The following is a 13,573-nucleotide window of genomic DNA, read 5'->3' as shown; positions in this document are numbered from 1 at the left end:
CGATGGCGGGGACCCCCCCTCCCGCAGCCCCCCTGGAGCCGTGGGGCGTCCGCTGGGCCGTCGGCGGCGGATCCGCGCCGCACCCCTCTGCCCCCGCTCCTCCGCGGCCCCGTTTTGTTCCCCGTGGGAATCGGCGCGTCCCGTCTGCTGAGCGTCTGCCTCGTCTCGACGCGCCGGGAAAGCGTCGGGGCATCCCGTACGGCGGCATTTCTCACCGTGTGGCTCGTACGTGACGGGTCGCGAGCAAACTTTCAACGCGATTCTCCTTTAAAGGAGAAAAGCGTGGGGTTTCCCACGTGCTCCAGCTTGCAAGGGGCAGCTCGGGACCCCCCCCCCGTGCCCCTCGTGCCCTTCGCGCTGCAGGGCCTGGGTTCGGGACTGGCCGTCGATGTTTACGAACGGGTCCCGCGACAAAACCCGAACCCCTTTGCAAAAAAAGGTTGAGAGCCACCGCTCGAAAAGCAGCTCCCCGGGCAAAGCAGAGGAACCCTAGGTTGTATTTATTTATATATGTATCATTTGTTTTTTTTGGTATCATGTGTCATTTTAAGTACGTTGGTGTTAGTGCAGCACCTGGATGCCGGAGAGGCGTTTTGTAGAAATAAATAGATCGTACTGTTGTGTCGATGACGCATCGGAGCCGATCTGCATGTGTTTTATGAGTAAAGCTCGGTGTTACAGAAGTTCGTGTTGGCTTAGTTTGATGGATGGTGCCGCGCAGTTGGTGGCAGAGTCGAATCCGTAAAGCGCGTTTCTTTGCCGATCTCTTTGAGCCCGAATTGTGACTTTCCCTAATGTCGCTGGGGGTCTTTCCAACGCCTGACACGTCGTCACCTCCTCACCTGTGTCTGTAGGAGGAATCGAAGGCTAATTGCAACCGGTTTGCTGAACGTAGCGCTCTGGAAGCTCCCATGGTAAGGAGCGTTTCTTACCGAGACACAGAAATAGCAGCTCTTCGGCACCTCTGAAGTCAGGATGTGTCTGAGCTGCTTACGGGTCTTGTCAGAGAGGTGATGCTTGTGAGAGCAGGGTGAGAATCAAGCAGCTTCCAGGGCTTTTCTAGTGCTGCCTCGCTAGCCAGGACCGGCACTTTGTTGTCCCGCAGTCAGGCAAGCCCTTTGATTCCTACGACATTTTATGGCCGGGAATTATCAGCGTCTAACCACTTGTAGGTTGTACACTGGGCACTTTCACAGCCAACGTGTCACATGTTAATCACGTGGGAGTGGATCCTCATGGCAGGGGTTGTAAACTGTCAGATATCTACTACCCCAAGTATGAAACCTCAGCAGCTAGAGCCTGATATGAGAAACAGGAGTGAGACGTCTCAATGTGTGAGATAACCTTGGGGGTGTCTGAGCCCTCGTCTTCCTGCTTCCCCAGGCTGCAAAAGCCCATTCAAACCAGAGCTTTTGCCCAGACCCTGCTTTAGGGTACAAACACACAACGGAAGTGTCTTCTCAGTGACTGGGATTTGTGCAGGGAGAAGACGGTGCACCTCTGCGGGTCTTTGTTCATTAGATCCTTTCCTACCAATAGTTTCATTGCCTGTCACGGTTCATCACTTAACATGACATGTTACATGCACTGAGGTAGAACATGAAAGACATCACTTCATTTTCACTGCTGACCACATAATACTGTTTTCTTTTCACATCTCTGCAACATGCCCCTCAAAATAGCAGCTGCTTGGGGCTGGGGATCACTGTAGACCGCTCAGGAAAAACATCTGCTATGTCAGTGCACGGTGACAAGCCAAAAGAGCCAAGCCTGTCGGGATGCGTAAGGAGTACGGTAGAGAGTACAGGCAGCCCTCGGACTTACGACACAATCGGTTCCTGAAAACGGCGCCTTAAGTTGAAACGTTGCAACTCGGAACCGATTTTTCCCATAGGAAACAATGTTATAAATGGGGGATTAGTTCCTGAACCAAGGCCCGATACCCCGTTTTCACCAAAAATAACCCAGAATTTTGTACTCAGATAATTATAGATGAGTAATATAGCTACATTAATGTATTTATCAATCATATTGCTTTGGAAGGACTTCTTTGAGGTGACTTTGCTGGACTTTTTGAAGGGTTCTTGGCTAGATTTGTCTCAGGAGTCCTAGCTGCAGGTTTTTCTAGAGTCTAGTCTGCTTTCTTAAAGAAAGTGTCCAAGGAAGTTTGGACAGATGTTCTCCAGGGAGATGAGTGACAGCGACTTGTTCGCTGGCGTGGTGTCACAGCGCATCAAGCGTTGTAAAGTGGAAACTGATGTCAGAAAGTTGAAACGGTGTCCGTTTAGAAATGCTGTAAGTGCGAAACGTTGTAACTCGAAACATTGTAAGTCGAGGACTGCCTCTACTAAAAGTATGATGATGCAGTGATGCAAATTAATGACACGTTCTAACCTAGAAAGCTGAGTTCAGTACACGTTGCCTGTCAAAAAATTTGGCAAAAATTGAAGGCATGTAGGGACCAGCGGCAAAATTAGTTGGAAGCAGGGAAAGATTTCTGTCTGCAGAGACTGCCAAGATTAGGATCTGTCTGCAAAGATTAGGATCCTTCTGGGGCATGGAGTTGGTGCACTAAAAGGGAAAATGACCATAAACAGAAAGTAAGTCGTCTGTGGCTTTGTATCCTTTCAGTACCCGAGCCAGCGGGAGTTCAGTGACATTGAAAAACAACAAATTTAAAAGTGATAGAAGGAAACTTTTTATATGCGGTATGTCAGCTTGTGGAACTCATTGTCATTTTGGCTACATCAAAGCCAAAATCTTAACAAATTTTAAACAGGTTAAACGTGCATGGATAACATTATCCTCTTTGGTTATATATGAACTGATAAAATAAGAGAGGGTGGGTATAAAACCTTGTGCTTCAAGATACCGAAGCCGGTCTTAAGTTACCGAGGATTAGAAAGAAATGTCTGTTAGCAAGCTGTTCTGTAGTTGTTGGTTATGGAGACTGCTTTCCTCTGAAGTGTGCTGTACTAGCCAGACTGCGAGATCAGACTGGCTTGACCATCCTAATCTAATTTCTAATGTCAATTACCAGATTTAAAAAAAATGAAGGTTATGGTCCTTTGAAAATTATTAACATTTAACTACGAAGCATAAATTCAGGGCTGAAACACTCCAAAAAAATGTGTCATTTGTTTGCTGCGTAACCTCGCTAACAAGGATCACCACTCGAATGTCCCTAGGCATATGATCCCACAGTCCCACTGCTGCTGTGCCATCACTACAGAAGGTGTCTCATGCTAAGCTTTCCATCACGGTGATTGAAACGGTAATAAAAAAATCCTGTCAGCAAGAGATTGAGAGGGAGAGCAGCACAGGTATGTTGTCGAGAGGGTACAGTTCAGAGCGCTGTCACTCTAGTAGCTTGGCTTCATTCCTGAGTGTGAGCTACCTCACTCTTTATTTTAGCCTAGATACCACTTTGATGGGCACAGCCTAAGAACCAGAGTAGAAGAGACAGTGAGATCTGTACATGCAAACCAGCTCACTTGTCCTTGGTAGGCAATGGGTTGATTTGGGAATAATGGTTTTATATTTTGCTGTTAAGATAATCATAGAAAAGTAGAGCTGGAAGGGACCTCCAAAGGTCACACCTAGTCCAACCCCTGTCTGACCCCCTATACAAACCGTCCTATACAAATACATTGTCTAACCTATTAGCAGACCCGACTTCATGTTTGCCTGAAGTCAGGCAGGTTGTCACCTTGGAGACTAACTGGTTCAGCGAGGCATGAACCTTCATAGATGAGCCTATTTCATCAGATGCTAAGAATGGACTTCTAAAAGGCAATGTTTTATTGAGTTTATCGCAGATGGCCAAGCCTTCTGATTCTGACCTCGGTGGGAGAGGAGATGTCCAGAGCTACTTGGAAGTGCATAGTTCTGTGGCCTCTCCCTCGTATATGGCCCTTATTACCATGCTGTTTGAGCACTTTCCAATGCTTAATGTACTATCCTCACAATGCTGCTCAGAAGCTGAGTAATGCTTTCGCCTCCCTCGTACAGACCGGAAAACTGAACTGGAGAAGCTAAGTGACTTGCACAAGGTCGCCCAGTGAGTCTGTGGCGAAGCATGCTGTTGGGCCCAAGCCATTCACCACTGGGCCATTAGTGTGTTTTTACTGTTTATTGCTATTTATTCTTTAAAGCTGCATCATAGAAATAAGTATCCAGTTCACTGAGAGCAAGTAGCATGTTGTTAGACAGGAGGTGATCTGCTTAAGTAAGCTGCTGGTCTGAGCTCGAGTAGCCTGGTAAAAATATCACTGTTCACCAGTGTGGCATCAACTGGATCTGGCTGCTGTTCCAGCAGCCTCACATTCGTTATAGAATCTGAAAGACAAAATAAAGTAAAACATTGTAAAAGATCAGTTGACCAAACCAAAGCAGTTGTATTACTCTAGTCTTGTCACCAGCTTTTCTGGACATCTGCCTTCCAAGTCAGGTGTGACGAACCCCACCAGGAGAAAGGCATGGGCATTAGTCACCTTATTGTACCTAACAGTAATGATGTATCCAGCATTTCCCAGAGCTGTTATTTTTCCCTTTTTTGTGTAATTTTAAACTAAACCCATCTTTTAGCCGTGTCAATAATCCACAACGGCACTGCATATCTGCAAGTCATCACCTTTGAATATAAAGCCATGCTAAAATTGGTTTTTTCTAGTAACTCTGGACCCTCTGATAAGCCTGGCTGATGAATAGAACAATTGTTCCGTAGGAAGTAAACCCTGATGAGAAGGTCTCCTTGACATTCAAGAGGGCAGCATGGTCCAAAGCAGAAGATCCAGGACTGCGAACTGAGAGACTGGGGTACTGCTCTTATCTCTGCCACTGACTCTGGGATTTGGGGGATGTTTGTTCATGGAAAAAAAGGTAAAAATATTTACGAACTTGCAAGCATGTTGATGTAATTCCTGAAGTGCGGGCCAATAACCTGATTTCAGTTAGTAATAGTCGGTTCCCACCGGGCTCTGAGGAATTTTAGCAAGCAGATTTCTGTATTGTTGTCTGATCATGTTTTAAGACTTCTAAGAAAATCTCTACCCCTTTGACAGAGATGGAGAATACGAGGTGCCTTTTGATTGACGGAACATGAAATTATAATTTAAGAGCGTAATGCATGTCACCCTAACCTGGAACTAATAAAATCCTTCGTACGCAGACTGCATGGTAGTGCTGTCTAAGCCGCCTAATGCTTGGAAAAACAAACACTGTAGAAAATCTTTACAACTTTTTTTTGTTGATGGGCAGAACTGCTTCTTGTACTACTTTATTTTATAAAGCTGAGATACCTTAATAACCCAGAGTCCAATTGCACAAGGCTCATGGTTCACGTGCAAAATAGCTTCTAACATTTACTTACAACGAGCTTCTGCTGTCTAAAAGTACCATGATTTTGAAGTCCCATCTCTGAGCACCAGAGCTGGAAGCTGTTGCTTATTTCTCTGCGTGGAAAGGGATTCTCTCTTTTTTTCCAGTGGTAAAATCTCCCGTTTCAAACCTTGTAGGCTCAGATCAAGTTGGGCATTCAGCCTGTTGCTGGTCTTACACTCAGCATTGCTTGTGCTGGCCCTGGGTCAGCATAATTTTGAAAGGGCGCAGGGTGTCAGTAAAGGAAACTCGCCCACATTTCGGAGAGAAGATGGAAACATCTTGGTGGAAAACTAATTTTAAAGAGATGTGGCGTCCGCTGCGGGGATTGAAATACTCTAAGTGCTTCCAAGGAAGGGGTGGTGTTGGTCATAGTGCAGGTGAGGCAGGGAGGAGCCATAAGCGTGGCTTGTTACAGGCATCCAGGTATTTACAGGTATTTTATCCAGCTTATTACAGGGCTGCCTTCATGCTATATATGTCTGTGTGTACTGTCATCTTGGAAACCTTTGGAGGATCAGCTAAATTAGGCAAAGCCAATGCATTGCTGGTGTTTAGGAGCAGAGAGAGAAGATCCAGGACATGAAGAAATCACATTGCAGCTGAAGAAGTGCAAATGAGGTGCAGAGACAAGGGCAGTCGTTTAAATGCATCGCACTGTGCCAAGTCCAGGTCTGAGACAGTCTGATGCAGGGGTCTTGAGAGCCCAAAGGAAACGAATGCTGTAATGGAGCTTTGTGGGATTCATTACTTCAGAATAAAATAGCATGTGCTTGAACTTCAGCTCCATGACTTCACAGTTTCTGGTGGAAATTTCCATCCTTTGTAATGAGAACACCAGACTGATGGGAGTGGAGGAATATTTGCCTCTATAGTAACGGCAGGTTGCAGTGCAAGAAGCTAGCTCATCACAAAAAGGAGATAGCGTCCAGCAAAGAGAGAGAGTTTTCTCTAAAGAAGTAACAAAAGGAGCTGTGACTGAAATGAACCTGCACATTGCCCGTTGTGCAAGTGTAAGCATGTGGCTGTATTACCTGGGGGAATATAACAGCCTGGAAGGATATCGGAGAACATGGGTTTTTTATGAGTCCAAGCAGCGCGTGCTAGCAAGGTCTTGGTGGAATATGTCAGGGGTGGGTGCTCAGATCAGACTTGCTCCTGGGATACGTGGCAAGCTGGAAAAGGGAAGGCAGCAGCTCCTGCTTCATACAGGATCACCAGGTCCTCGGGCTTTTCGGAGACTTGTTCTGTTAAGGCTGAAACCTCAACAGCATGCTGGCAAAGGCAGAGTGGCATGGGGATCCCTCCTGATCTCTCCTGCAATGCAGGCAGCCCCATGAAGCCGAATAGGCCGCGCTGAACCACTGCATTAATCACAGCGACTCCCATTTCAGATTTAAGTTAACTTTGTACCTGCAAAGGGCTGGGGAACGCTGGATACAAGCAGCCTGAGTGAAAGAGGTGGAAGTTATTTCTAAACCATTAATTACCAAGTGTCATTACAGGAATATGTTCCGTCGGAGGAGGGATGGTGTAGTGGTTGAACCCCAGAACCAGATCTTCCATCGTGGATCCTGCCCAGGGTCACAAGTCACTTGAGATCCCAGCGCGTCTCCATGTGTAAAGCTGAGACCTCTTCAGGGCTATCTACCGCTGGCTGAAAGTTTTTGAGAGAGAGGCAGAGATAAACGGTTCTCGTAGTACTGCAGTGTGCTGGTGATATTATTACCAGGAGCAAAACCTCTCGTGTCAGCGCGGTTCAGAAGGGCTTAACCAAGTATTTGAAGGGAAAAGCATCTCCGAGTACAGAAGGCAACTTGAAAGAGCGCGTGGGTGGAAAGCCAACAGCCTTCCCTTTTTGGTGCTCAGGTTTAGCAGTCTGGATTAATGCCTTCAGCCCGTGCTGCGTGATCCTCTGACGGCTGCGGACGAGCCACAGAAACTATCTTGATTTCTCCTGGCAGGAGAAAACCGAGGTTAGCATCAGCATTTCACAGCTTAATGCTAAGGGGAGGGCTCTTCCGCTGGCCGAGCCTCGTGGATCACAGCCTGCCAGAGGAACTTGTTGTCTTCTCTCTAATTATAACCCATCTGACTTTCCCTGCTCATTATCGCTCTTGAGCTTCATTGGTACTGTAACCTTAATAAATCCTTGAAAGTCCTGCAGCAAATTGCTACCGTGGGGTCTGTGAATTTTTGAAAAGGTTACATCGCAGCGTGCTGGAAAGGAAGACTCCAAGATCACAAGAATCACATCAGCTCGGCGGTGAGGCACAGCAGATGCATGTTAAATACAGCAGTGTTTAACCTCAGCACAAAATGACAAAGCTCTTTAAAGCCAGCCAGGCGCTGTCACAACACACACGTACCCTGATCTCTCTGGGTCCAATTATTGCTTGATAGCCTAGCACTCGGGGGAGCCCCGATCCGCTCCATTGCAGGTTACCAAAACGTAGCCACCTTCCCCTTCAGTACTGCAGCCCGGCCCCTAAACACCAGTGTAGGGAGGCACTGGTCCCTCGCTAATGAGGCCATCTCCTTTTCTTTCTCTATATGTTTCCAGGTGCTGCTGGCCCTGGCCTCGGTGCATTTTTTGAGCCCGGGATGGCCAGTCTCATAGCTTATTCAGGCACGCTCTGTCAGCTGTACTCGCTGCCTGCAGCCTCTAGCCTGCCCGAGCAGCAGGTTGCACGCTAGGATTGCGGGCACAGAAAAGCCAAAGGACACGAGGGGCATTTGTGCAGCAGAAAGACGCATCTCTCCGCGCCTGAGTGCCGTGAGTAAACAAGACGGAGCCTGCCCGGACAGCTCGGAGAGATTTTTGCATTAAAGCTCAGGCTTGCATTTTGGGTTAGAAGCTGAGCTCAGAGCCTCCACCTCTTGCTTTCCTGTCTGCCCCGGGCACCCCGCCAACCTGGTGCCATGGAAACCAGTGAATATATGATCGTGTGCGAGCGAGCAGATCGCCTCCTACCTACATTCAGGGCTGCTCTTCCTACGTCTGAGTCATTTCAGGATGAGAGGCTATTGCTGCGGGCTGTCCCCGTGTGTAGCACTCTGCCCGGGTCATGTATTACCCGTCTGCATTCACCAGCATGTTTGTAGCTGCCCACATCTCTTCAAACCCACAGAGTCCAACAGCTCCCTCTGTATCAGCCTCTCTAGCTGTCGGAGGGTAGGTGCTAGGCACACCGCTCAGCCGGGGACTCGAGAGCGGCCTGGGATGCTGAGAGCCTGGGAAGTGACCATCTCACTCGGGAAAAGCGCTGCGCAGAGGACAGCTTTCTGTGCTGCTTGGTGCACGCGTCGCTGCCTGAGAACTGCTCACCAGATCCACCCCGGCTGCTCTGATCTCTTTCTGCGGCTCCAAGACCCTTTGGGGAGCAAGAGAGAAAGGAAGTTGCAGGGAATTGGGAAGCGATCTGCACTCCTCGGGGTCGTGGTTCCTTGCGGTGTTGCTTCACGGCTGCTTTATATAGCGGTCCCGCTCTGCTGGCACCCCGGTCTCAAAAGCGCGTCATCAGCAGTCGTCATGCCCAAAAGCCGCCGACCACTTCTCAGCCTTGCTGTCCCTGTTTCTCTTGTCTCTTCTTGGAATAAGCGGGTTTTACAAGTCCAAGGGCATGTCTTTATCACAGCTGACAGTGCTGAGGGGTGTTGCAGTGAAAGTCCATCCGCTCCTGCCCGTTCCCAGCAAATGCATGCCAAAAAAATGCCAGGTCACTGCCTTTTGAGTGGCACTGGCTGTGTGCCAGGGTGAGGTACCAGGACTTGGCACAGCGGAGCAGGAGGGGGTTTTCACAGAGATGCTCTGGGGCACTGCTCAGGGTGGTGTAGACAGCCCCTGTCTTGCACTTGAAAAATGAACCGACTTCTCTTAGCAACTTTGTCCTACCCCGTGTTGCCCGCAGCTTGGTCGGCTGAGATCTCTGGCTGAGGACAGCGGCCACTTGCAGTATCGTTAGGGCTAAATGCGTGCGACTCTTCTTAACTCATCTCGGGGCCTCTCTTCCTGACTCTTCCCACGCGCTTCACTCGCCCCAGAGCAGTTTTCTGAACCAGGCCTAAAATGATCTGATTTGGGGGCTGGGCCCAGAGAGGAAGATTTTTTTTTTTTGCAAAACAGTTCAATTTGGTCGAGCTGGTTTTTTGAATTTGGAAATAAGACACTTTCCCCACGTGGTCTGCTCACACGTTCTTCATTCGGGTCCCTCTGGGTAGGAGCTAGAAAGGACAACGTTGGGTTCTTCTAGGGACGTTGTTCAGACCCGATCCTCTTTATTAAATCCACCAACGCACCGTACGAACTGATCTCCACGTACCTTAACTGTGTGTTGAACGTTACTGGTGTCTTTCATTCTGAGCTTTTATCATTCCACAGGATTTATCTAATTTGCTTCTGTGAGTTTTGGTTGGAAAACCTTGAATTTCCTACCTCTCTTCCCCAGTCTTTTATGAACAGAGGCTTGAGTATGAATGCAAAGTCTTTGATGTATTCATTGTTAAGCATGCATATGTGCCTTGCTCATTTGAACCCATGAGCTGAGCCTGTAGGAATGCAGTTTGCTGCTGGGGGAGTGATTCGCAAACGGGGTTATGACTTCAGGTGGTGAATGGACGATGTGAGCAGATGAGCTCAGGAGAGCAAGTGTCTCTCTCTCTCTCCTACAAGTATCCTTCCTTTTGGAAAAAGCATGGAGTGACTCCTGGGGTGTTTTTTTCACAGCTTTCCTGAAAAGGTCAGCATATGCTTCTTCAGTTTGCTAAGGGTTAGGAGTAACAGGAGAGGGATAGGGACTTTGAGCATGGCATTGCACGCAGAAGCATATCCTACAGTATAATTCTCCAACTCCAGAAGCACACGCCAGGTCCTTTGGAGACTTTCTTTTTGTCCAACCTGTGTAAGTTTTAAGGCCAGTCCTTCCATCACAGTCAGCCCCATGCACCCAAGTGGCTTTTATGCTAGCTCTGCCATGCAGCTGCAAGATGGAAGCTGAAACCTGGTGATGCACTTTGATTGCTACAGCACTCAGCCCTACTTAGCCGAGGCGGAGTTTTCCCCTTTGCATTTGCCTCTGCTAAAAACACCTCTCTCTGCAAGAATTGCTTCTGCAAGTTATTTAAAGACAAGCCACGTACTCCAACACCAACCTCCCTGCCCCCAACCTTGGGCTGCTTGGGATATTGCTAGGTGTTCATCTGCTCTGTAGCATAACGATCAGCTCGGGTGACTGCTCCTTAAAGCTTATCTGCTGCGTGAGGCAGCGTGGTTGGGGTAGCTGAAACCCTCTCAAGTTTGGGACTGCATGCAAGGAGACGGAGGATTCCCTGTACCACCTGCTCAGTAGCTGTGGGCCTTGATGCTGTTTCTCCTGCTCCGTTCTGGGGACAGTAAGGACTGGACCCAAAGAAAGGGTTTTAGCACCAGAGGCCGTGAGATTTCGGGGGCTAGACTCGCAGAAGTGCAGAGAGCCTCCCACTGCAACCAGAGTCAATTGGGGCTGTGCTGCAAGACCTCTATAAAGTACTGTAAAAACATGGAACAGTTTTTGGGGGGTGGGAAAAATCAGTCCCTGGACTTCACAAATTGAACAGTTAAAGCGCACTTAAGAGTTTTGTCCAGTCGTTGGAAAACGATCTCTCTGCGCCTCAGAACCGCAGGCATACAGCAGCAGAGCGGCACTGCCTTTTCTCAAAGGGGCGTCTCTGTGAATATGTCATAGGAGTGCCCAGGATTTCATATTCGGTGTACGGGGGTGGACTACAGAAAGCCGAGCACCACACGTTGAATCAGGAGCAAATATAATTGCCGCCCTTGTGCTCAGGCCCTGGGGTCCTGTGATTAATGACTGCGAGCACGGGGCTTGAAATGATTTCTCATGGGCAACCTTAAATCAGGCCCTTCCTAGCTCCTGAGTGCATGATTTGGAAAACGCAGGGTTCTTCTAATGCAGGTTTTAGATGCAGCCATAGAGACTCGCTTGGAGGGAGGAGATGAAGTGCATGCAGTTACATAGGCTACCTGGATGCACAGCATGATGGGTGTGAATTATTTACAAGGATTTTTTTCTTTAAGATATAGATCGGTATTACAGTCCTTTGGATCTTCTGAATATATCCTAACAACAACCTCCTCCCCTTGCGGTGGTTGGGCATTGGCAGTGCCCTCATACCCCTGCTTTACTTGTGCCACGTTAGGGTGTTTGTGAATGCACTTCGCTATCTGCTCCCCCTCTTTGCAAAGTCCTAGGTCCAGCCGTGCCCACATGGCTTTGCTTTCTCTCCTCAGCTATGGATTTCCCCCATCACAGCAAGCAGGTCCTGGAGCAGCTGAACCAGCAGAGGCAGCTGGGCCTGCTGTGCGACTGCACCTTCGTGGTGGACGGCATTGACTTCAAGGCTCACAAGGCGGTGCTGGCAGCCTGCAGCGAGTACTTCAGGATGCTCTTTGTGGATCAGAAGGACGTGGTGCACCTGGACATCAGCAATGCAGCAGGTAGGCGGGGAGAGGCCAGGGCTGCAGCCACGGAGCTGAGCAACAGGCTGCGTTCTCAGCCAGTGTAAATCTACATAGCCCCATGGATGTCAGTGGAGCTGGGCCAGTTTGTACTAGCTTAGAGTCTGGTTTAAAATGTTCCTTACGGCCTAGAGAACAGTGAGGCCAAAATGGAGATGGTGACAGCTCTCCTGAACCTATGGACAGGCTGGCTTGAGCCTGAAGACCTTCCAGTATCGGAGAGCACCAGCCCCAATGATGGCATGAGCATCCTGCAGCAGGACAATCAAGCCTTGTTACGTTCTTCTACAAATAGACAGAGATTGTCTTATACTCTGAAGTATGGGGCTTTTCTCTCTTCCACAGCTGTTCGTGTCCACAGCCCTGACCCCAGATATCCCAGTTATCCATATAAACGTCTCCTCCCTCTGGGAACGTGGAGTGGGTGATGAGAATGCTGCTCATTGCATCTGAAAGTTAACAGCATTAGCAGAACAGGGCATTAATCACTGCACTCTTCTTCTAGCGTTTACTCAGAAATGGTGGAAAGAATTTACTAGTATGGGCAGCAGCCCCTGCCCCAAAGAGCTTCTAGACAAGAGACAACAAGTGGGAGGAAAGAGGAGCCCTCATGCCTATCTTACAGATGGGAACTGATAGCACAAGGAGATGAAATAATGGCTTAGGGTTGTACCTGGGGTCTGTACTGGTGTTACATACTGAACCCCTTCTCCCCACACCCAGTCTGGTGGTTTTGGCCAGGCTCAAATCAAGGCATTGGTTTTGACCAGAAGACCCTAAGTGGCCTGACTGCCTTCTCCCTCACCCCCTGTCGCGGTCCCTAAGGGCAGCCAAGCACCACTCCTGCAAACACCTTAGTGATGGTGCATGGGAAGTCATTCTCAGCAGCTGCTCCTCAGCTCTGGAAATCCTTCCTTCTCATGAGGCTGCCAGAGCCTGGGCCTGGACACCATTCAGAAGCACTGCAGGGCCCTTCTGTTTGGGCAGGCGCTGAACAACCAAAGCAAGGCCAAGATGTTGTCGTGGGCCTCTGCTTGACTTGAGGATTTTATTTTTTGCTAGCTGCCCTTTTAAGTTGCTCTGTTTCTCTTGCTGTAAGCAGCTGTGACCTTTGCTAGCATATGTCACATGAAAAAAGAAATAAATAATACATGATTAATCATTCGTCCTGGCTAAATCCCATAGCACGCTCATGTCAGCCTGCAAAAATTATGCATCTCCCCATTGCTAGATTAGTAGGAAGAAGAAGTAGTTCAGCCGAGGGGTTGTTGTTCGTTGCTCTCACCTAGAAATGAAGTGTGGGAGAAGTCTGAGTGATTTCTGTGTACGTGGGGTTAAAGGATGCAGCCTCTAAGATGCTGGCCTCTTCATCTGCTCTGTCAGTGGCCACTCATCTTGGCCCCGGGGGTTGTTTTGCCCCTGGCTCTCTCCTTCCGCAGGCCTCGGCCAGGTCCTGGAGTTCATGTACACGGCGAAGCTGAGCCTCAGCCCTGAGAACGTAGAGGATGTGCTCGCAGTTGCAGGCTTCCTCCAGATGCAGGAAATCGTCAATGCTTGCAACGCCTTGAAGTCTCTCACCGTGCCAGCAGAAAGCCAAGAGCCTCCTGCCGTGACAGGTATGAAGACTCCACGCACCTCCCCGCTTCCTGCTGGGTCTCTCCTGACTTCAGCTTGTTG

The 13,573-nt window shown here is 48.9% G+C and overlaps 1 protein-coding gene and 1 long non-coding RNA gene across 2 annotated transcripts in view; one reads left to right on the top strand and one right to left on the bottom strand.

The window, feature by feature from the left end:
* Positions 1-4,117: 4,117 nt before the first annotated feature.
* LOC112550247 lies at positions 4,118-10,113 on the bottom strand. The gene is made up of 2 exons (XR_003093970.1): positions 8,708-10,113; positions 4,118-4,338 (listed from the first exon to the last, which is right to left on the bottom strand). It is a non-coding gene; the product is annotated as an uncharacterized LOC112550247 (long non-coding RNA).
* The window catches only part of ZBTB17 (zinc finger and BTB domain containing 17), a 19,761-nt gene continuing 10,593 nt past the window's right edge, over positions 4,406-13,573 (top strand). Inside the window, 3 exon segments of the mRNA XM_006023204.2 lie at positions 4,406-4,881; positions 11,669-11,875; positions 13,336-13,512. Of these exon segments, the coding sequence (XP_006023266.1) occupies positions 4,860-4,881; positions 11,669-11,875; positions 13,336-13,512 (406 nt within the window). The 5' untranslated portion in view covers positions 4,406-4,859.

Source organism: Alligator sinensis, unplaced genomic scaffold (assembly GCF_000455745.1).
Source record: "Alligator sinensis unplaced genomic scaffold, ASM45574v1 scaffold512_1, whole genome shotgun sequence".
Taxonomy (NCBI): Eukaryota; Metazoa; Chordata; order Crocodylia; family Alligatoridae; genus Alligator; species Alligator sinensis.
This window is presented reverse-complemented; position numbering and strand designations above follow the sequence as displayed.